The sequence below is a fragment of the Rana temporaria genome, chromosome 1 (assembly GCF_905171775.1).
Source record: "Rana temporaria chromosome 1, aRanTem1.1, whole genome shotgun sequence".
NCBI classification, from domain to species: Eukaryota; Metazoa; Chordata; class Amphibia; order Anura; family Ranidae; genus Rana; species Rana temporaria.
In genome coordinates this window covers 568419843-568441516 of record NC_053489.1, presented here as the reverse complement: position 1 = coordinate 568441516, position 21674 = coordinate 568419843, and the positions used below count along the sequence as shown (strand labels likewise).

Below are 21674 nucleotides of genomic sequence, written 5' to 3'. Positions count from 1 at the left end.
AACAGAGTAGCCAACACCTGTCAATAAAACAGCTTTGGATTCAATTGTCCAATTACTTTTGGTCCCTCGAAAAAGGGGGTATGGCTATTCTTAGAGCTGCATTTCCTAAACCCTTCTTCCGATTTGGATGCACATACCCTCAAATTAAACCTGCACAACTATAGCTTTAATATGTTTTGGTAAATACATGAAAAAAATTATAATTTATATTTATACATATACATATACATACATACATACATACACACACACACACACACACAAATCTCGCTTTGTAGTGGACATTTGTATGTAAGGTATGATGAAGCGCCAAGGGAGCTTAAAAAGCGTTAGATGTTGTTCCCCTCCATTTGTGTTTTTGGACTTGCTGAAATAAAGGTGATTTTACTGAACATGCGGCCAACCAGAATTATTTTTTGCTCATTGGCATCCGTGTTGGACGGGGCCAGCACCTGTTTTTTCTTCCAGGTGGAGATGGGAGACTAACCTAGAGCGGTGTTCACACATATCCAAGGTAAATATATAACCTTATTCGTCATCCCAAAGGCAAAACAAGCAGTTAACTCTTGCAATGGAAAGGGAGAACCATTGCAAGGGCAATCTTTTTTTGCTCATTATATACTTACCTTATTCTTTGTTGCTGCAGGCCTCCTGTTCTTGCTACTCATCCGCTGAACCCTCTGCCCTTTTCTGCCTGACTGGTCTGCTGCAATCCTGCTGGAAGACTCTGAGCTCCTGTCCACAACGCAGGAGCAACAAGCAGTGCAGGAGCGCACTGGTTGCTGGCAGAGTGAGGAATAAGGTAGGTATAACCTCCTATTGATCATAAAAGCTGTTAATCCTTGAAGTGATGAGGAGAACCCATTGCAAGGATAAAGATTTTCGCGTTAAACACCTAAATTGTTATTAAAGAGATTTTGGAGGTAAAATATTTAATTTCTAAGTGCCCTGGGAGCTCCAAAATCGAATTTATGCAAATTCTGAATTCAGATAAGAAAGTCACTGCTTGGCCCTCCCGTCATGCACTTTTCTGTTGGTCCATCAATAGGATGGGTATTCTCGTGGACTAACAGAGCATACATAGCATGAGGGGGGTGGTCCAAGACTATCCATCTGAGGTCAGTTTGCATAAAATGAGCTGAGCTTCCTGGGCACATGAAGAGATCTGGAAGTGACAGCCATTGTTCTATACTCTGTAGCGGCTGGTGCTCAAAATTTTTGGAGGGGTGCAGGCAAACTTAAAAAAAACTTGCATTGCAGCCTCACTGTGCCCCATAATATGCAGCCACTGTGACCCCCACCCGCTGTTGATGACGGCAAGCTATGTGGGATGAGCAGCAGGTCCTCCATGCTTCCCTGCATCTATTCTTCTGTTCCAAATAGGATCGCCTCTGCCTTCAGGTCAATCAGGTGACGGGTAATAAACCTGTGCTTCCCGATTAGCGGTTCAGTGTTAGAAAAGCAAATATTAATTTGCTTTTCCAACACACCTGGGTGGCTTCCGAGCGCAATGCTCTGCGCTCCGAGTCCACCCTTTTTTGAAGCCTATAGAGCATATGGCTCTAAAATCGGGTGCTTAAAAAAAAAAAAAGGGGACGGATGCCTGAATAGGGGGTGGCAGCGGCCATGGATAGATTCAAGCAATGCAAAAATCTGTCCATTAGTCATATAGGGGATGGTGTGACAGAGGGGGCAGCACCCTTAATGGACGCACCGCCACTGGCTGTATACTGCACACAGGTTGCAGTGATGGGGACCACAATATAATGCCTCCGGGTTCACTGAACATTAAAGGACGTTACAGAAAAAGCTGACTAACCCCCACCAACCTTCACCCAAGAGGGATTACACAGTTTAGGTGGATTTGTACGTTTTTAAGTGCATATATCCAGATACATTGGTGTAAAGTTTACCTTGTTAAGAACAGGCTTAGTAGAAAGCACATCATAGATTGTTGTAAATGAAATGCCCTGCAAAGATGAGCAGAAAAAAAAGTTACAGCAATTAAAATACAAATCTGCTCTATCAAAATGTTTAACCACTTCAGCCCTTTTATCACCAGGCCATTTTCTGCAATATGGCACTGCGTTGCTTTAACTAACAAGTGCGCTTCCGTGCAACAATGTACCCAAATAAAATTTATATTTTTTCCCCCCCACAAATAGTTTTCTTTTGGTGGTATATGATCACCTCTATAAACAAAAACAAAAATAAAAAAATATATTATATATAAATAACACAATATATCACACATACATTTTTTTTTTTGGATAGGTTTTATAGCAAAAAAGTATGTATGTATGTATGTATGTATGTATGTGTGAAAATTATATATATATATATATATATATATATATATATATATATATATATATATATATATATATATATATATATACACACACACACACACACACACACACACACACACACACACACACACACACACACACACACACACTACAGTTTTTTTTTTTATAATTGATTAGTTTGCGTAAACGTTATCGTGTCTACAAACTAAGGGATATTTTTTGGCATTTTTCCTTTTAATTAGTAATGGCGGTGATCAGAGATTTTTAGCGGGAATGCAAATTTGCTGCGGACAAAATCGGACACCAACTGACACTTTTTGGGGACCAGTGACACCAGTGCAGTGCACTAAATTTACACTGGCAGGGTAGGGGTTAACATCAGGGGCAATCAAAGGGTTAAGTGTTCTCCTAGGTTGCAATTTCTAAGTGTGTGGGGGGATAGCTTAACAGGAGGAAAGCAGAGAAAACTGGTAGCCTTGGGTTTGGCCCCCAATGTACTAAATTATTTCAACATCTAAGCCTATACTCATGGACAGAATGTGTGGGTGGACATCTGAGGTTTTTTCCACTCCCCAGGAGGATCAGACTGAGCTGTCCCCTTTCCCCCCTCCTGTACAATGTTGCAGTAGAACCGCTAGCTGCTTGACTCAGGGAGGACCCCGATATTACAGGTCTACAGGTGGCAGCACATGTTCAAAACAAAAAAAATTGATTGTATACAGATTATATGATTTTATATCTAGGAGGACTCAGACCTTTTGCTTTATACTGGTCTCACAGATTTGGGCATGTGCATGTGGGGGCTGGAGCTTAACATTACATTTTTTGCGGGGGGCGGGGTTTAAGTGCTTGAGCCTAGCATAGCACTCTCCTATGTGACCTTTGAAAGATTTTAAGGTGTAAAGCCCCATACACACTATCAGTTTTCCTGCAGGTTTTTCACTTCAGGCTTACCAAAACCATGTAGTACAAGGACCTGCCTGATTGCATACGAATTGAAACTCTTAAGGTTTGACCTCATATTAGATGGTAAAACTGATAAGATTTAAAGGAAGAATCTAAAGCCCCATACACACTATCAGTTTTCTTGCAGGTTTTTCTCTTCAGGTTTACCAAAACCATCTAATGAGGTCAAACCTTAAGAGTTTCAATTCGTATGCAATGAGGCAGGCCCTTATACTACATGGTTTTGGTAAACCTGAAGTGAAAAACCTGCAGGAAAACTGATAGTGTGTATGGGGCTTTAGATTCTTCCTTTAAACCTTATCTGTGGCTCCAGCAACCACAAACTGAACTGTCCACTCTGAAACAGACTAAGACCCCTTTCACACGGAGGAGTTTTTCAGGCGGTACAGCGCTAAAAATAGCGCTGCTATACCGACTGAAAAACTCCTGCACTGCATACTCAATGTGAAAGCCCAAGGGCTTTCACACTGAGGCTATGCGCTGGCGGGAGAGAAAAAAAATCTCCTGCCAGCAGCATCTTTGGAGCGGTGAGAGGAGCGGCGTGTATACCGCTCCTTCCCATTTAAAGCAATGGGAAACCGCAGCAATACCGCCCGGTATTAACCCTTTATCGGCCGCTAGCAGGGGTTAATACCGCACCGCTAGCGGTTGAATCCCGTGGCAATTCCGACGGTATAGTGCCGCTATTTTTAGCGACGCAATATCGCCACCGCACCTCCCGCCCCAGTGTGAAAGGGGCCTTACACTCTACCTGTCCTAAGTAGACAACACTGCTCTTCAATAATACAGTCCAGTGAGTAAGCATTGTCATTCTTGGACAGGAGATGCGTTAATGACAGTTCACCAGGTTAAAATAAAGGGGAAAAAAAAAAGCTTTAAAGAAAAACTAATATAGCTATAATTTTTAAGACTACAGTAATACGCTACAACGTTTGTGAAGTTAGGAAATGCTTCAAGTTACCTTTTGTCCTGTTTGGTTCATGCATTTCATGGCCGGATCTCTTCTGTTATCAACGAATAGAGGAGGCTTCCAATGGTCATAGTTTGTTTCCAGGACATACCATTCACCCTTCTGAGTATCCAGTCTGAAATATAGCCACATAAATTAAAGGAGTTGTAAATAAAAAAAATTTTTTTGCTGAAAGGACTGTTTACAGGGTATAGAGAAATAATAGTTAACTGATTCCTTTTAAAAACGATTAAAAATAGATAAAAATCAATCATAAAAAATGCACCTGTAGTTTCTAGTTTCGTTTTTGCATGTTGTTTCCTGCCTCTGTGCTGTACAGAGCCACAGAGCCAATACAGGGCAGTGATGGTTTGGAAAACGAAACTGATTGGTGCTGAGGGGTTTTAGACACACAGTAATCACACCTCCTTGATTAGTGACCACAGAGAGAAAGCTCCCAGCACTGTGGTTATCAGGAAACAGACAACCAGGAAGTGTGGAGATCAGAGAAGAATTACAGCCACTTGAGAGCAAAAACGAACAATGAGGACATGAAAACAGAACTGCATTAAGGTAAAGGAAGCTATTAAAATAAAAAAAAATTAAAAAAATTCCTTTACAAACCCTTTAATAACTACACCTATGGATCTGGATTAGAGATTATCTAATATAGCACAGCATTCTACTACTATTGCAACATTAGGACTGATCGTGTGACAATATGAGAGGCAGCCTTCCCCTTAAGCACTTAGGAAGTTGGTAAAGATATTTAAAAATTTAATTCTGTATCGGTTTCAAGAGAAACAGCAGCAAAACTACATATACAGGGAAGTAGTAAAATCCTTGTAATGAATGTAAACGAACTGGAGAGAATTGTTTTCATACTCCCCCTCAATAAAAAGACACGTTACACAATAGATTAAATGTTACATGCACAGGGTTACAGGCAGATTAAAATGAAAAATCTATTTGCCACAAAGAGTAAAAGCTAAAGCGAAACTATACTCACCTTGGCTCCAGTGATGCAGCTCCCCACCCAGCCGCTAACATCATTGGGCGGCTGGGTTCCAGGAGTCGGTCACTGGCCACTGTCTTGGTGGGGATGAGGTCTCTCACGTGCATGCGCGAGAGTTCATTCAGATTCGGCATTGACAAACTTGTACAGTGAGCAGGTTTATACTTACTGGCTCTGTGTAATGTTTTTGCACAGAGCAGCCCAGAACCTCCTCTTCTTGGGTTTCCCACCAGCGCTCCGTCCCTTTCTATGGGGGAACTCATGCAAGCTCGCTCTTCGAGTCTCGCTGTCTGCGTCTGTAGACACAGACAGGACCCAGCATCTGCAAGACCGAGAAGAGCTGCAGAAGCGCCTAGAAGCGATTCAGTTCGCATGTGTAGCGCTATACAAAGTCATTCATTTAGAAGTGCACAGCGCTGGATTGAATGAGGGCTTGGGTAAGTAAAAAGGGGGTTGGGGGGGTGATACTGATACCTAAACATTCTATACATCAAGGTAAAAAAAAAAATATATATATATATATTTATTTATAATTATTTTTTTGGGCTTTAGCATGATTTTCAGTTCCAACATAAAAAAAAAAAAAAAAAATTTAATAAAAACTGAGTGAGTACTCACTCCCAGAAATTGATGGACAACTTCCTGCTGCGTGTGATCACACAGGCCTGGCCTGGCTTGTTACCTCCCAGGATGAAATATGCTGGGGCCAGCATCTCTGTTTTCGATAGAACTTCTTTAGCGTCCTCATAACTGTTGGGGTAAATAAAATATAACAACATTTTGTTACAATATGTTTAGGCGTTATTTATTTTGGTTAAAAAAATTCTAATTACAGAATATCTTTTGATTGCACTCTCACCCAAATATTGTAAATACAGATTAAATAAAGCTAATCCATATAAATAGAAAATCCGAAAAGGTTGGCAATTATACTGGCCTAACATAAAGAAATGTATAAACAAAATATACCAGGGTTCAGTGAGGGATCAGAGAAAGGAAACACTGATGGAAGTCTAAAGACCAGACTGTATATATAAAAAATAAATAGCTTGAAGGATAGTTAAAAAGTTTATTTGTTATGTTTAATAAAATATATTAATTAAATAATTAACAAGATTTCATGTAGAGGTCCAGCAGTAGTACAAAGAGCAGGCAGATCCAGGTAATAAGGAGATTTAGAACTTAAAGAAGCAGAAATTGTCCTTACCTGGTTGCATTTTCCAGCACACTTCTGGTTAGAAAGCCCATCCACACCCCTTGTCTTTTTCCAAGTATCCACTCCAGGATTCCTATACATACACAGGGAATGAGTGCAAAGCTGGGTATACACTTGTAGAATTTGAAACAAATATTCTAAGAAAATTCTTAGTACATTTGAATGTTGTTCAGAAATCAGTCAAGATTATTTGCTTTTAACATTTGATTTGGCAATGCTGTACAAGCATTGAGAGGTGAAAAAAGGTATTGCTTCACTCTAAGTACATTTTTTAAACATGCTCTGGTTCCATTGTTTACTTAAAAGTGGGATATAATATCCAAAATATAAAAAAGATGATGTTATGCTGAGTAGACACCCAATGTATCATGCTTTAGAATTGCGCACACCTGGGGAATGGCAACAAATGATGGTACCTAAAAATCTCCATAAGAGTCGCTTTAAAAGCTATTAGTGGGGTTACCAGTTTAACCGAGTTGAACAGGGGTCTGGTACTAGAATTATTGCTCTCACTCAGACATTAGCGGTGTGGTGCAATCACCATTTACATATGCGTGTGGGACCTACATATGCGTTTGCATTTAAACACAGGGGCACCTTCAATTTTTTTATTTTTTTACATGATCTTTAAAAAATGTTTTTTTCTTTTTTAAATCAAACTTTATTGCCATCATAAAGGCCAGGGCTCAAAATTTCAAGTCCTGAGCTACTAGCCAGGCCTCAAAAAGGTTACTCGCCACCAGTGCCCCACTCAATCCCTACCATGTCCCGTCCCCATAAATTATCTCATGAAATGACACTTAATATTTATTTTTGCATAAAACATTTTAACAACAACTTTATCAATGCAGCCTCATCGGTGCCCACCATTGCAGCCTCGCCTAAGCAGAGGAATGCATGGCTGGAGGAAGAGGAGAGCCACAGATTAGTACGCCATTACATTATAATTGTCTCCGCTCTGCTCGACACAGCCCCACCTCCTCCTGACCCCATGCCTGTGATAGATAGAACTCCGGTCCAATGCTGCGATGCGTTCTATCACAGGCATGGGGGCTGTGTCGAGCGGAGACAATTATAATGTAAGTGCCAGTAACAGCGTGCTATCCCATGGCTCTCCTCTTCCTCCATGCTCTCTTCCCCCCGGGCGATCAATGGGAGAACAGCTCCCGTCCCAAACAACCCTGTGTCAAAATTCTTGTCACTTCTGGTTTCAAATATCACAGCAGGAGTTCAGATGTACCCTCCCCTTCTCGGTTTACCAGACACGATAGGTTGCAGCGGTCCCTGGCACAGTGGCAGCCGTCGGCGGGGGTACAGAAGGCAACTATACACCATCAGCTTGCTCAATGGACAATTTAGCAAACCATAACCCTTGCCAAAATAACAAGTAGATGACCCAGCACTGTGGCAGAAGTGTGTAAAACACAGATTGTGCAGATTTGCCAGGTAAAAAATAAAACAAGTTTATGTAGCAATTATCTTACCTAGGTATCCTCCATCTAAATTGAAACGTTCATTCATAGTAAGAGTAAGGATACCCTGTAAGAAAAGCAGAAACATTCAGAAATGTACCTTTCCATCCTGCCTGCATTCTCCACTTCTTATAAAAAAAAAAAAAAAAAATTTCCATTACACCTAAATTCTCTTATACGACAGCCTAAACAAGTACCAATTATAGAAACTAAGTGATGTACAAGCCCCATAATATAAACAAAAACTTCCTTTACCTCCCCCGATTGGGCCAAATTCTCCTTCACTTGTGTCTCAATCACACCCTCTCCCAGACATTGCAGCTCACAGTGGTATTCAGCAGCACTGTCAATCTAGAAAGCAGTGGACGGGACTAATGCTGACCATACACGCACAGAATAATCGTCCGAAACTGGCCGTTTTTAGAAAGATCGTTTGACAATCGTGCCATAAATGGACCCAACATAACCGTCGATTTCGACCATGGGGCGGGGATGTGGCAACACAAACTAATCTGTGTGTCTTTTTTTTTTTAAATCTTACTACAAAAAGACAAATGGATTGCTCAGAGCTGGATTAACTCTTTGTGGCAAGACTGGGCACAGATGACTTGACATCCTCTACTGTACTGGGTAAAAAAATTAATTCAGGTTTACATCCACTTAAAATAAAATGTGTAGTTTTGCTGTGCATAGGCAAACCTCAAGATTACTTTAACTACTTTTAACCTCTTCCCGCCGGCTGTACGTATATACGCGGCCTTTCGGTGGGTGGGCATTTAACCAAGAGGCCACATCAAATGTTACTGTTAACCAGTAACAGTACCATCATTATAGCCAATATTATTACTACTATCATTATAACAACATCATTACTACTTTCATTAAGTAAATGTGAGGAACAAAAATGTAATTAAATCATGGTTATTGTATAGACTGAATGTGAGGAACCAAAACATATGCGAGAAGTTTATTAATCACATGGATAATGGACCACCCGTGTTACCACGATAACAGAAAATTACCTAAATGTCTAAATCATTTCTTTTGACTGCAACATATAAAAAGATAAATATCAAGTTTTAAATTTAAGACAATATTGGAATTAAGGTATGTGCAATTTAACCCTTGAGAGGGGAACACACATAATTGACCTTGAATATAAAATAAAGGAGAAGGGGGGGTGGGGGGGGGGAAGATCCCCATCATGGGACCCCTGTGCCACTTATGGTTGAACTCTGAGGAATTCTGGATACACATTATTGCAGTCCATGGGGGGGGATTATGGCATGATGTATGAAAATGCACTATATTTGTATGACCATTTAAAATGAATTGCTGCCATCTAAATAGAATGACACAATTTAGGTCTGCTAGCTCCTGATGAAGAGGACAATGTCCATGAAACGCATTGAGCGGGAAGTCTTGCTATAAAATCACTGCAGTGGTTTAAAATGACCATATATACACTTGTATATATTTTCCTAGATGTTGGAAAATGATACTAAAATGTTGTGCCTCAAAAGTCTCATATGTTATTACAGACACTTTTCTGATACAAGAGGCCACATATATGTGGCCCTATGTAAACATCTTTATGTGTCAAAAGTACGCTCCCAGCACAGAGACCAGCGGGTACCAGAAAGCTACCAATGCATACTTGAGATCGGGAGCTTTACAATCACGTGACGGCTGTGACAGCCAATCACAGCGGTCACGTGATCGGCATGCCTGCCTCTGCTTCCCGCCATTTAGAACCTCTTAAAGGGCTGGGAGGCGGCAACGTTAAGGAGTTAAATTTCCTCTTCAACATGTGACAAGACTAAGCCAATAGTAAACACCTCCATAGGATTAAAGCTTACCGGTTTCATTCCAGTTAAAATTCCGATGTATCCAGCAAAACTTGTAGACAGGAAAACGGTTTTATTATTCCTTTGGAAATTCACATTGACAACCATTGGTTTAAGGAGCTCAGCGACCAACCATGAATTGTTCTTCACATCCCATCTAATAAAAAAAAAAAAAAAAGTTTTTCCTCCTTGCCCACGTTCATTTTCTGATTTCAGTGTTGTCACACTTTAAAATAAGTTACTCAGTCATACAACACTGTACAAAATGAAATTTGTATCATATTTTAAATTAACCACTTCAGCCCCGGACCATTTGGCTACCCAAAAACCAGAGCACTTTTTGTGATTCGGCACTGCGTCGCTTTAACTGACATTAGCGCGGTTGTGCATAATTGACGTCCTTTTTCCCCCCCATAAACAGAGCTTTTTGGTGGTATTTGATCACCTCTGCAGTTTTTATTTTTTGCGCTATAAACAAAAATAGAACAACACTTTTGAAAAAAAAAAAAAACATTTGCAATAAGCGTTTATCGATTGGTTTGCGCAAAAGTTATAGCGTCTAAAAAAATAGCGGATAGTTTTATGTCATTTTTATTATTTATTTTTTTACTAGTAATGGCGGCGATCAGCGATTTTTATCGTGACTGCGACATTATGGCGGACACATCAGACACTTGACGCCATTTTGGGACCATTGTCATTGATACAGCGATCAGTGCTATAAAAATGCACAATTATTGTAAAAATTACACTGACAGTGAACGGGTTAACCAGGAGGGGGCGCTGAAGGAGTTAGGTGTGTCCTAGGGATGTTCTCTAACTGTGGGGGGGCGTGGCCAAGTGTGACATGACACTGATCACCGCTCCCAATCACAGGGAGCTGCGATCAGTGTCCTGTCACTAGGAAGAATAAGAAAATGCTTGTTTACATCAGCATTTCCCCATTCTACCTCTCTGTGAAACGATCGCGGGTATCCCCGCGGACATCGAGTCCGCGGGACACGCAGTCGGACTCACGGAGCAGGCGCCGCGCGCCCACAATGTCGCATCTTAAAGAGGGACGTACCTGTACACCCATATGCCCAGCCAAGCCATTGTGTCAACATATATACTTCCCTTTTTTGGAGAGTAGACAGTCCAAGGTATTCAAGCAAGAGGCATGGTGGTTTTTTTTTAAGTTGTAATACCCCCCCCCCCCCCAATTTTATGGAAATTTAAGAAGTTAAATCAAAATTTGTTTACATACTGTTACCAGAGTAGTACAGTGTCACCATATGACTGGTGTGGCGGTTATCAGGGACACAAACTGGTAACAGTATGTGTGTGGGGGAAAGTCCCCCCCCCCACCATGACTTCTTAGAACAGTGATGATAAATGTTATAAAGCAATAATTTTTTTATGAATGGCATCCAGTGTGTACTATTGTGAAGCAGTTATTGGTACCATCACATGGTACAGAGGAGCTGTGTTTGGCCCCGTGACCAACCACAGAGATCAACAGTACACAATGAATGGCTATGAATGAAAGCCATTCATTGTGTACAACTGTCATGTGATCTGCTGTGATTGGTGATTGGTACTGGCAGCAGCCTGGTACAATGATTTGTCGTCTGGCGTCTCCGGTAGACACAGCTGGTGACAGATCATGCCACAGCGTGGCCCCCATGGCGCACGCAAAGCACGATCCTGGGAGGGCATCCACCTAGGATGGGAGAGCTCTCGCTAGGCTGGGCAGGAAAAAGTAAATGTATATTATATACACTGCTCAAAAAAATTAAAGGAACACTTTGAAAACATATCAGATCTCAACGGGCAAAAATCTCATGCTGGATATCTATACTGATATGGACTGGCTAATGTGTTAGGAATGAAAGGATGGCACATCATTTGATGGAAATGAAAATTATCCACCTACAGAGGGCTGAATTCAAAGACACCCCCGAAAATCAAAGTGAAAAAAATCATGCAGCAAGCTAGTCCATTTTGCTGAAATTTCATTGCAATAACTCAAAATGGTCCTCAGTAGTTTGTATGGCCCCAAAGTGCTTGTATTCATGCCTGACAAAATCAGGGCATGCTCCTAATGAGACGACGGATGGACCGAAACATAATGTCCCAGAGGTGTTCTTTTGGATTTAGGTCAGGTGAGCGTGGGGGCCATTCAATGGTATCAATTCCTTCATCCTCCAGGAACTGGCTGTATGCTCTCGCCACATGAGGCTGGGCATTGCCATGTACCAGGAGGAACTCAGGACCCACTGCACCAGCGTAGGGTCTGACAATGTCCTTCAAATCCTAACACCCAATAATTTGTGCTTTCAACACATCAACTTAAGGGACACGTTCACTTGCTGCCTAATGTGTTTAATTTACTTTCAGATGCCATTGTAACAAGACAATAAATGGTATTCACTTTACCTGTCAGGGGTCATAAAGTTATTGCTGATCAGTGTATACACATATACTGTGTGTACAGCCAGATCACTTCCTAGGAAAATCAACTGCTTTGATTATTGGCCAATAGATGCTTCTCTTTCATGAAATGTGTCTAACGGAGAAGTTAGATCTTGGTGGGCTCATCAACATGTAATCATTATTTTACAAGTATCTAGTATAGGTATCTGAGATATATGTGTATCCAAGCGCAAGCTGATATAAATGTGCTTACTCACCCCAGAAATAATCCAAAATCCAGGTTTCTTGCATGAATTAACTTGCCTGTATATGAACAGAGACACTTTAGATGCTAAAAATAAATTTAACAACCTATACTAAACTAGAATGAGCAAACATAGAATGTTACCTGAGGTATCTTGTGCCACTACTGATGTACAAACAGAAAAGACTTCATAAAAGATGTTGAACAACATAATTTCCCCTGGAAAGAAACGTAAACAGAACAGGGTTATACTTTGAAGTTTAAGGCCAATATACAAGATATAAGCCTTGCCTCTGCCCTACATTTCAAGGCTTTTGTGTGGTGAGCCCCAATGGTTCTTGAATGGGTTGTACCACTCTTAAGCCCCGTACACACGTGCGGGATTTCCGACAGGAAAAGTTCCCGTTGGAAATCCTGCTCGGTTCAGTCTTTCCCCTATATGCGGCCGTTTTTCTCGACAGGAAAATTGCGATAGAGCTTTAGCCGGGAATCACGGCCGTGTGTATGCTCCATCACAGTTTTTCCAATAGGAAAACTGCCCAAAAAAATGCCGGGCAAAAGTCCGCCGATTTTCCCGGCAAAAAAAAAAAAAAAAAAAAAAAAAGAAGGAGAACTGGTTCTCTTTTTTTGTCTGGTGGTTTTTGGGCAGTTTTCCAGTTGGAAAAACTGCGAGGAGCATACACACGGCCGGGATTCCCAGCCAAAAGCTCTTCTGGCAGTTTTCCCGTCGGGAAAACTGATCCTGTGTACGAGGCATCACACAAAAATGTTGCAAAAACTTGTAGCAACTTCCCTACCCAATAGGTACTGACAAACTAGTTTCAAACTATGTGCATTTTCTGGATAAAAACATAATATACCTGCAAGCCCCAAAACTGTTCATAAAAAAAAAGTACCCATCTACCATATATAAAATAAATGGAATACCCGCGCTTAGGATAAGAGGTGGGAAATGTAAATAATGTAAATTATAAGACTGCGGCCCCCCCCCTCTTTTGTATCCCCAAGAGGATACAAATAAAAAGGAATAAAATTGGGGTGTGGGGGTAGTGGCGCTGTCTGTTCAGTAGCCACTGGCTAAAGGAAAAAAAAAAAAAAGGCACACGGCAATATATATGCAGTAATGCACACTAGTTCCACCAGAAATGGCGTCCACCAGCCTGGAATTATGATATAATGCTAGGCACAGCTGAGTATATCTAAACCAAAATATGAAGCAGCATCTAAACCAAAGTAATGTAACTATATAGTGAGTACCTAGAGTGGAAAACTATTGCTAGTTAGACCAAACATACTATGTGGATAAAAATAGGCGCATATGCGTGAAATAGATACAAATAAAAATAAATTGAACTAGAACTCCGCTAGCAAAATATAAATATATGTGAACCTAAAGTGAGATAAAGTCCTGTGATGACCGTAGCATAATAGTTGAATATAAATATAGTATGCGCACAATTGTGCAAAAAACATCAGCATATATCACCAAAAAGTATTGAATCCTGTGATAACCAGAGTTGGATATATGTACCCAACTGTGTTGGATAATGAAAAGTGTAACACAAACACCAAAAAGTGAAACCAAAAAGTCATAAGGTCAATCCAAAAATATGTGTAAAAAATGTCACAAAAATCAGCAGTAAAGTACTAATGAATCCTCAAACAGTTAATTGAAATTCAAATTCAACTTGAGTGCAGTAATCAGCTTGAACCAGTGCTTCTTGCTGTGCTGGGTGATCACACTATGCAGTTTGTGTAAGCGCAGTGGTCCCGGTGCTCCCCCACTTGGGTCCCCACTCACCAGAAGCCCTCACCCCTGCAGGGGTAGGGTGCAAAACACGCTGCGATGTCTCTCGATCCCAATCCTTCCTTCCCTGAGCTCTCTGGGAATGACTTCCACCAGGTGGCAAAGATCTTCCTAATCGTCCAGACTCCTCCAGAAAAAAAGACAGGCTCCCATAGCGTGATATGTAAAAACCAGGGTAAGCTTTATTGCACTGCCAATAAGAGCTTGGCGTGCTAAATAAAATATGGAGCGTGTACAAACAGTGTATAGTATTGCCCATAAACTAATCAGGACAAGGATAATTACAAATAAAATTGAATAAAAAATAAAAAAGTTGAAAAAATAGTAAATAAAGATGAGCTGCCTGCGATAATCGCTTCAGAAGAAGTTACCTTACGAAACGCGCGTAAAGCGGTTACACGCACTTCCGGGTGGAACAGCTAACTAGCTCAGTGGAACGCACGGCCTCCGGCAGCTGCTACCACATACATACCGGACTGATAGTGCCGTGTCTGCACATCTGCGATTATCGCAGGCAGCTCATCTTTTATTTACTATTTTTTCAACTTTTTTATTTTTTATTCAATTTTATTTGTAATTATCCTTGTCCTGATTAGTTTATGGGCAATACTATACACTGTTTGTACACGCTCCATATTTTATTTAGCACGCCAAGCTCTTATTGGCAGTGCAATAAAGCTTACCCTGGTTTTTACATATCACGCTATGGGAGCCTGTCTTTTTTTCTGGAGGAGTCTGGACGATTAGGAAGATCTTTGCCACCTGGTGGAAGTCATTCCCAGAGAGCTCAGGGAAGGAAGGATTGGGATCGAGAGACATCGCAGCGTGTTTTGCACCCTACCCCTGCAGGGGTGAGGGCTTCTGGTGAGTGGGGACCCAAGTGGGGGAGCACCGGGACCATCGCGCTTACACAAACTGCATAGTGATCACCCAGCACAGCAAGAAGCACTGGTTCAAGCTGATTACTGCACTCAAGTTGAATTTGAATTTCAATTAACTGTTTGAGGATTCATTAGTACTTTACTGCTGATTTTTGTGACATTTTTTACACATATTTTTGGATTGACCTTAGGACTTTTTGGTTTCACTTTTTGGTGTTTGTGTTACACTTTTCATTATCCAACACAGTTGGGTACATATATCCAACTCTGGTTATCACAGGATTCAATAATTTTTGGTGATATATGCTGATGTTTTTTGCACAATTGTGCGCATACTATATTTATATTCAACTATTATGCTACGGTCATCACAGGACTTTATCTCACTTTAGGTTCACATATATTTATATTTTGCTAGCGGAGTTCTAGTTCAATTTATTTTTATTTGTATCTATTTCACACATATGCGCCTATTTTTATCCACATAGTATGTTTGGTCTAACTAGCAATAGTTTTCCACTCTAGGTACTCACTATATAGTTACATTACTTTGGTTTAGATGCTGCTTCATATTTTGGTTTAGATATACTCAGCTGTGCCTAGCATTATATCATAATTCCAGGCTGGTGGACGCCATTTCTGGTGGAACTAGTGTGCATTACTGCATATATATTGCCGTGTGCCTTTTTTTTTTTTTTTCTTCTTCTTCTTTAGCCAGTGGCTACTGAACAGACAGCGCCACTACCCCCACACCCCAATTTTATTCATCTACCATATATGGCAACTCGATTTCTTTCATAACCTAACCTGTCCTGGAAAAAGGACAGCCAAAATCTCATGTGCAGCTGAAAGTTGGACCAACTGCATGGGATATCTACCGTCCTAAAATCATGCACAGCGGTTAGGTGGATTAAACATGAAAGGTGCCACGATTCCCGGCTGCATTCATTAACCTGAAACACAGTTTATAACCCCTGCAGGACTACAGAAGAAAGGCTTCAACAGAAATGTTGTCTTACATTAGCAGCATGTAGCGCCAATCCTCATGTGAAAATAAAAGGTGCACAAAAAGTAAAATGATTGGATAGTTAAATGAGCAGTGCCAGGAGATGAAATGGATACCCTGTGACATCTCCTGGCACTGCTCATCATCCGACAGAACTTCCCATTTTCTGCTGGAATAGGAGAAATCTGCAGATATTGTTTGAGGAAGATACTGCCTTGTCCAGACTGACTGCATAAGAAGAAGATCGTGATTCATTACAGCTAAAAGAGGGTGCTCCATCTGCTGGAGTACCTTAAGGCGTCCTTGAAGTTCCGACTGGTGACCCTGGGTCTGCAGCAGCGCATTGCGGGCAGTTTTAACCTGTTGTTGGCCGCTAGCGGGGGTAAAACCACCCGCTAGCGCCCAAAATGCGCCGCAAATCCACCCATAGCGTCGGCGGTAAAAATAGCGGAGTCTTACCGCCGGCGCTATGGGCAGCTCAGTGTGAAAGGGATCTTATGAGCAGGGTCCTCTTAACCCTTTTGTATTTTATTATATTGTAACTGTACTTTCACTTTTAAATTGTAAAGCGCGGTGCAAACTGCTGGTGCTATATAAATCCTGAATAATAATATTATTATTATTATTAAATAAACTCTGCTTTTGTCCACATTTTTTCTAGTGGTGATAATAGGACTAGTGATGAAAACAGAGATTAAAACCTAGCATGGTAAAAGTATACCTAGTGGTACGCCAGCTGCATCTGCAACACCTTTTATTTCTTCACCAAATGGATATGGAAGATTTCCAATAAGCAAAGGCTGCAACACAAACACGTTTATCTGTTAAAGCATTAACAATTTCTTACTATAGCTCACATAGGTTTATTTAAAGGGCAAGTCCACTTATAACTAAAGAAAAAAAAAAAAAATTATATATATATATATATATATATATATATATATATATATATATATATATATATATATATATATATATATATATATATATATATATATATATATATATATATATATATATATATATATATATATATATATATATATATATATATATATATATATATATATATATATATATATATATATACACACACACACACACACACAGTTGTGCGTTCAGTGCCGTTTGCCGGCAAGATACTGTATATTTCTGGCGTTTTATCTACACATGTATGCAAGTGTATTTTTTTTTCCATTTTATAGAACACTGCAACAATACAAAATAACACACTTCAATCATCCTGACACCATAACAGCCATGGTGCCGTGTGATTATTGAAGCGCCAACACCAGCCATTGCCCCGATAAATTGACAGCAAAAAATAAAAAACATATTTTCTGGCAGTGCCCCTCCCGAGACTAGACTCTGGATCCACCCGAGTGGAGGATTCACACAACAGAGGTTTATATTGCTGCTGGTATTGGATTCCTTTGAATTAACTTTTAAAAGAAGATTTCTTACCAACTCTACCTACTCACTGTGAACTTTATTTCTGTCACTGAATTCACAAAAGGTTCTATAATTGTTTAAGCGCAGCTCTGATTTTTTTTACTATATTTGTATGTACTATGTGTCGATCACATGGTCGAGTTGCTGCTCAGCACAGGGTTCTATATAACTATTATTATTTAATATTAGTGTAGTACACACACACACACACACACACACACTGCTCCTTAAGTTTCTTTTTGCAATGTAGTGTTGATAAAAAATACCCTTGTGGTTTACTGCTCTGAATTACAAGCACTTACCGTATATACTCAAGTATAAGCTGACTTTTTCAGCAAATTTTTATGCCGAAAAAGCCCCCCCTCGGCTTATACTCGAGTCTCCCGCTGTGTTAACTGCAGTCGATGGCTGTTGTTGGGTGTACTGTGCATGCGCGAGCACGTCCACGAGAACGTCTTTCTTGGTGTGTGATGGGGGGGGATTAATGTGGGTAAAAACGAAGGACACACTCATGTAGGCTCAGTACACCCGGCAATGGCCGCCGACTACAGTTAACACAGCGGGAGAAGTTGGAACTTTTGACAGAACACCTGCAACAAGGTACATGGGGCTGCAAATGGGCACAGTGAGGCTGCAAATGGGCATTGTTGACCTCCTTTTCCAACCTAGGCTTATACTTGAGTCAATAAGCTTTCCCAGTTTTTTGTTGTAAAATTAGGTGCCTCAGCAAATACGGCAATTTATCAAAGTATATTTCATTAAAAACGTTTTTCACAGCCACACAGCCTGATTCATGCAAAACATTCCTTTTTATTCGAAAACGTTTGATCTGTCATTTTCCATTAAAGCTATATGTGAGCAATGTAGATAATTCTTATTTCAGATTTCCAATGAGAAGGACACTGCAAAGCCTTGGGCGCTGTGGGGGGAGATTTACCGAAACTGGAGCACTCAGAATCTGTCGCAGCTGTGCATGATAGCCAATCAGCTTCTTACATTAAGCTTTGACAATAAAACCTGGAAGTGGATTGGTTTCTATGCAGAGCTGCATCAGATTTAGCATTCTGCAGTTTCAGTAAATATCCCCCTGTGCATTACACAAACAGCGAATTATCATCTGCAAGGACACTTTTTATTTGAAAGCCTCATTCACATGGGCATACCCATTTGTAATCCTATATCTTCACCCAGGTGTTCAAATCAATGACAGCTGGTTGGCTGCACTGATCTCCAAAGGCATGTCTATGCAAGTCTGATGCACAGCTCAGAATTCAGACAGACACAGGTCCTTATCTGTGTATTGGACCTGCACAGATATACACTAAGATAAGCAGCTCTTTGCACGGGTGTATGGATGGGTACGCCTGTGTGAATAAGGCCTAAAGTCGCGTACACACGACCATTTTTCATGTCATGGGAAAAACAACGTTTTTCGCTACGCGATTCTTGTCAAGCCTGCCTTGCATACACACGATCGTGAAAAAAAAATGTTCGAGCAAAGCGCGGTGACGTACAATGGCACTATAAAAAGGTGGAAGTTCCATTTGGATGTTGCCGCCCTTTGGGCGGCTTTTGTGGATTTCGTGTTAGTAAAAAGTTGGTGAGAGACGATTCGCGTTTTTCAGTCTTCGTGCTTTTCAGTCTGTTACAGCGTGACAAATGTGCCATCTCCATTACGAACGCTAGTTTTACCAGAACAAGTTATCCTGTGTCATAACTTGCTTCTGAGCATGAGCGTTTTTTTCCTGTCGTTAAAGCCTACACAACCGTTTTCCACGACGTGAAAAACAAGAGCATGTTCTAAATTTTAATGCCCATTTTTCACGACGAAAAAAATGCTCTGGAGCACACACGCAATAGTTTTTAATGACCAATTTAAATAAACTGCATTTTTCTCGCCATGAAAACGGTCGTGTGTACGCGGCATAAGTGTTTGCAGCAGGATTGTATCCTTTTTCGAATGAAGCGCCGACTGTTTGTATCTAGCTATGGCAATGTCAACTGGTATGAGAGTCTCAGCATAACAATTTTAATGTAAACAGACTATTCAGGAGGCCATATGTATTACATCAATAATTTACGTCACAGCCACTTACCAATGTGTTATCCACTATATCTATAAGTTTTGGAGAAATGGATTTTGCCAGGTCCTTGATATGCTGAACTAGTTCTTTTAGCTGCAGACAAAGATAAAAATAGACAAGGATGTGATCAAGGTAACGTTTCAGGTTTACTACAATGACGACAATAACAAAAGGCATTTCTAAATTTGAACACATCAGTTTAAAAGTTGGCATACACAGATCAAGATCCAAACGGTTTAACAGGGATTGGCCAAATTCTAGTCAGTGTGCGACTTTCCCCACTTGATAAAAGTTGATCAGAGAGGAGATAAGGGAACTCTGATGGAGTTGGATAGCTGGTCGGAGGGAGGATAGTGACGAGATGGCACTTCTGACAGCACTTTGGTTAGAGAAGCAATGCTGAAGAAAGGCGTCTCTAAGTGTAGTATGCAAAATTTAACAAAGTGCAGAAAGGGTTAAAAGCCCTTACAAGATAGTTGAGTGTTAAAAAAAAAAAAAAAAAAAAAAACACAACACAGAATTATAATACACATACAAAGGGGGTTATTTACGAAAGGCAAATCCACTTTGCACTACAAGTGCAAACTACAAGTGCAAAGTGCACTTGGAAGTGCAGTCATTGGAGGTCCGAGGAGGACATGCAAGGAAAATAAAAAAACAGCATTTTAGCTTGCACATGATTGGATGATAACATCGGCAGAGCTTCCCCTCATTTCAGATCTACCCCTCAGATTTACAGCGACTGCACTTCCAAGTGCACTTTCAGTGCAATTTCAAGTGCACTTTGCACTTGTAGTGCAAAGTGGAGTTGCCTTTCGTAAATAACCCCCAAAGTGTCTCACAAAAGTGAGTACACCCCTCAAATTTTTGTAAATATTTTATATATTTTCATGTGACAACACTGAAGAAATTACACTTTGCTACAATGTAAAGTAGTGAGTGTACAGCTTGTATAACAGTGTAAATTTGCTGTCCCCTCAAAATAACTCAACACACAGCCATTAATGTCTAAACCGCTGGCATCAAAAGTGAAAATGTCCAAACTTGGCCCAATTAACCATTTTCCCTCCCCTGTGTCATGCGACTCATTCGTTTTACAAGGTGTGAATGGGGAGTAGGTGTGTTAAATTTGGTGTTATTGCTCTCACTCTCTCATATTGGTCACTGGATGTTCAACATGGCACCTCATGGCAAATAACTCTCTGAGGATCTGAAAAAAAAAAAAAAAAGAATTGTTGCTCTACATAAAGATGACCCAGGCTATAAGAATGCCAGGACCCTGAAACTGAGCTGCAGCACGGTGGCCAAGACAATACAGCAGTTTAACAGGACATGTTTCACTCAGAACAGGCCTCACCATGGTCGACCAAAGAAGTTGAATGCACATGCTCAGCGTCATATCCAGAGGTTTTCTTTGGGAAAAGGATGTATGAGTGCTGCCTGCATTGCTGCAGAGGTTGAATGGGGGGGCGGTTCAGCCTGTCAGTGCTCAGACCATACGCCGCACACGGCATCAAATTGGTCTGCATGGCTGTCATCCCAGAAGGAAGCCTCTTCTAAGAGTGATGCACAAAAAGGCCCACAAACAGTTTGCTTAAAACTGGATTACTGGAACCATGACCTGTGGTCTGAGACCAAGATAAACTTATTAGGTTCAGATGGTGTCAAGCGTGTGTGGCGGCAACCAGGTGAGAAGTACAAAGACAAGTGCGTTTTGCCTACAGTCAAGCATGGTGTTGGGAGTGTCATGGTCTGGGGCTGCATGAGTGCTGCCAACACTGGGGAGCTACAGTTCATTGAGGGAAACATGAATGCCAACATGTACTGTGACACACTGAAGCAGAGCATGATCTCCTCCCTTCGGAGACTGGGCCACAGGGCAGTATTCCAACATGATAACGACCCCAAACACACTGCCAAGATGACCACTGCCTTGCTAAAGAAGCTGAGGGTAGAGGTGATAGACTGGCCAAGTATGTCTCCAGACCTAAACCCTATTGGACATTGG

General features: G+C 40.8%; 1 protein-coding gene across 1 annotated transcript in view; it reads right to left on the bottom strand.

Annotated features, from left to right (window-relative positions):
* Positions 1-21674, bottom strand: part of ASAH1 (N-acylsphingosine amidohydrolase 1) — a 42268-nt gene that overhangs the window by 4531 nt on the left and 16063 nt on the right. The window contains exons 4-13 of the mRNA XM_040334491.1: positions 19679-19759; positions 16852-16930; positions 12581-12655; positions 12450-12495; positions 9790-9934; positions 7943-7997; positions 6450-6531; positions 5861-5992; positions 4240-4363; positions 1914-1970 (exon numbers count right to left, since the gene is read on the bottom strand). Coding sequence (XP_040190425.1) covers positions 1914-1970; positions 4240-4363; positions 5861-5992; positions 6450-6531; positions 7943-7997; positions 9790-9934; positions 12450-12495; positions 12581-12655; positions 16852-16930; positions 19679-19759 — 876 coding nt within the window. The remainder of the gene's footprint in view (positions 1-1913; positions 1971-4239; positions 4364-5860; positions 5993-6449; positions 6532-7942; positions 7998-9789; positions 9935-12449; positions 12496-12580; positions 12656-16851; positions 16931-19678; positions 19760-21674) is intronic.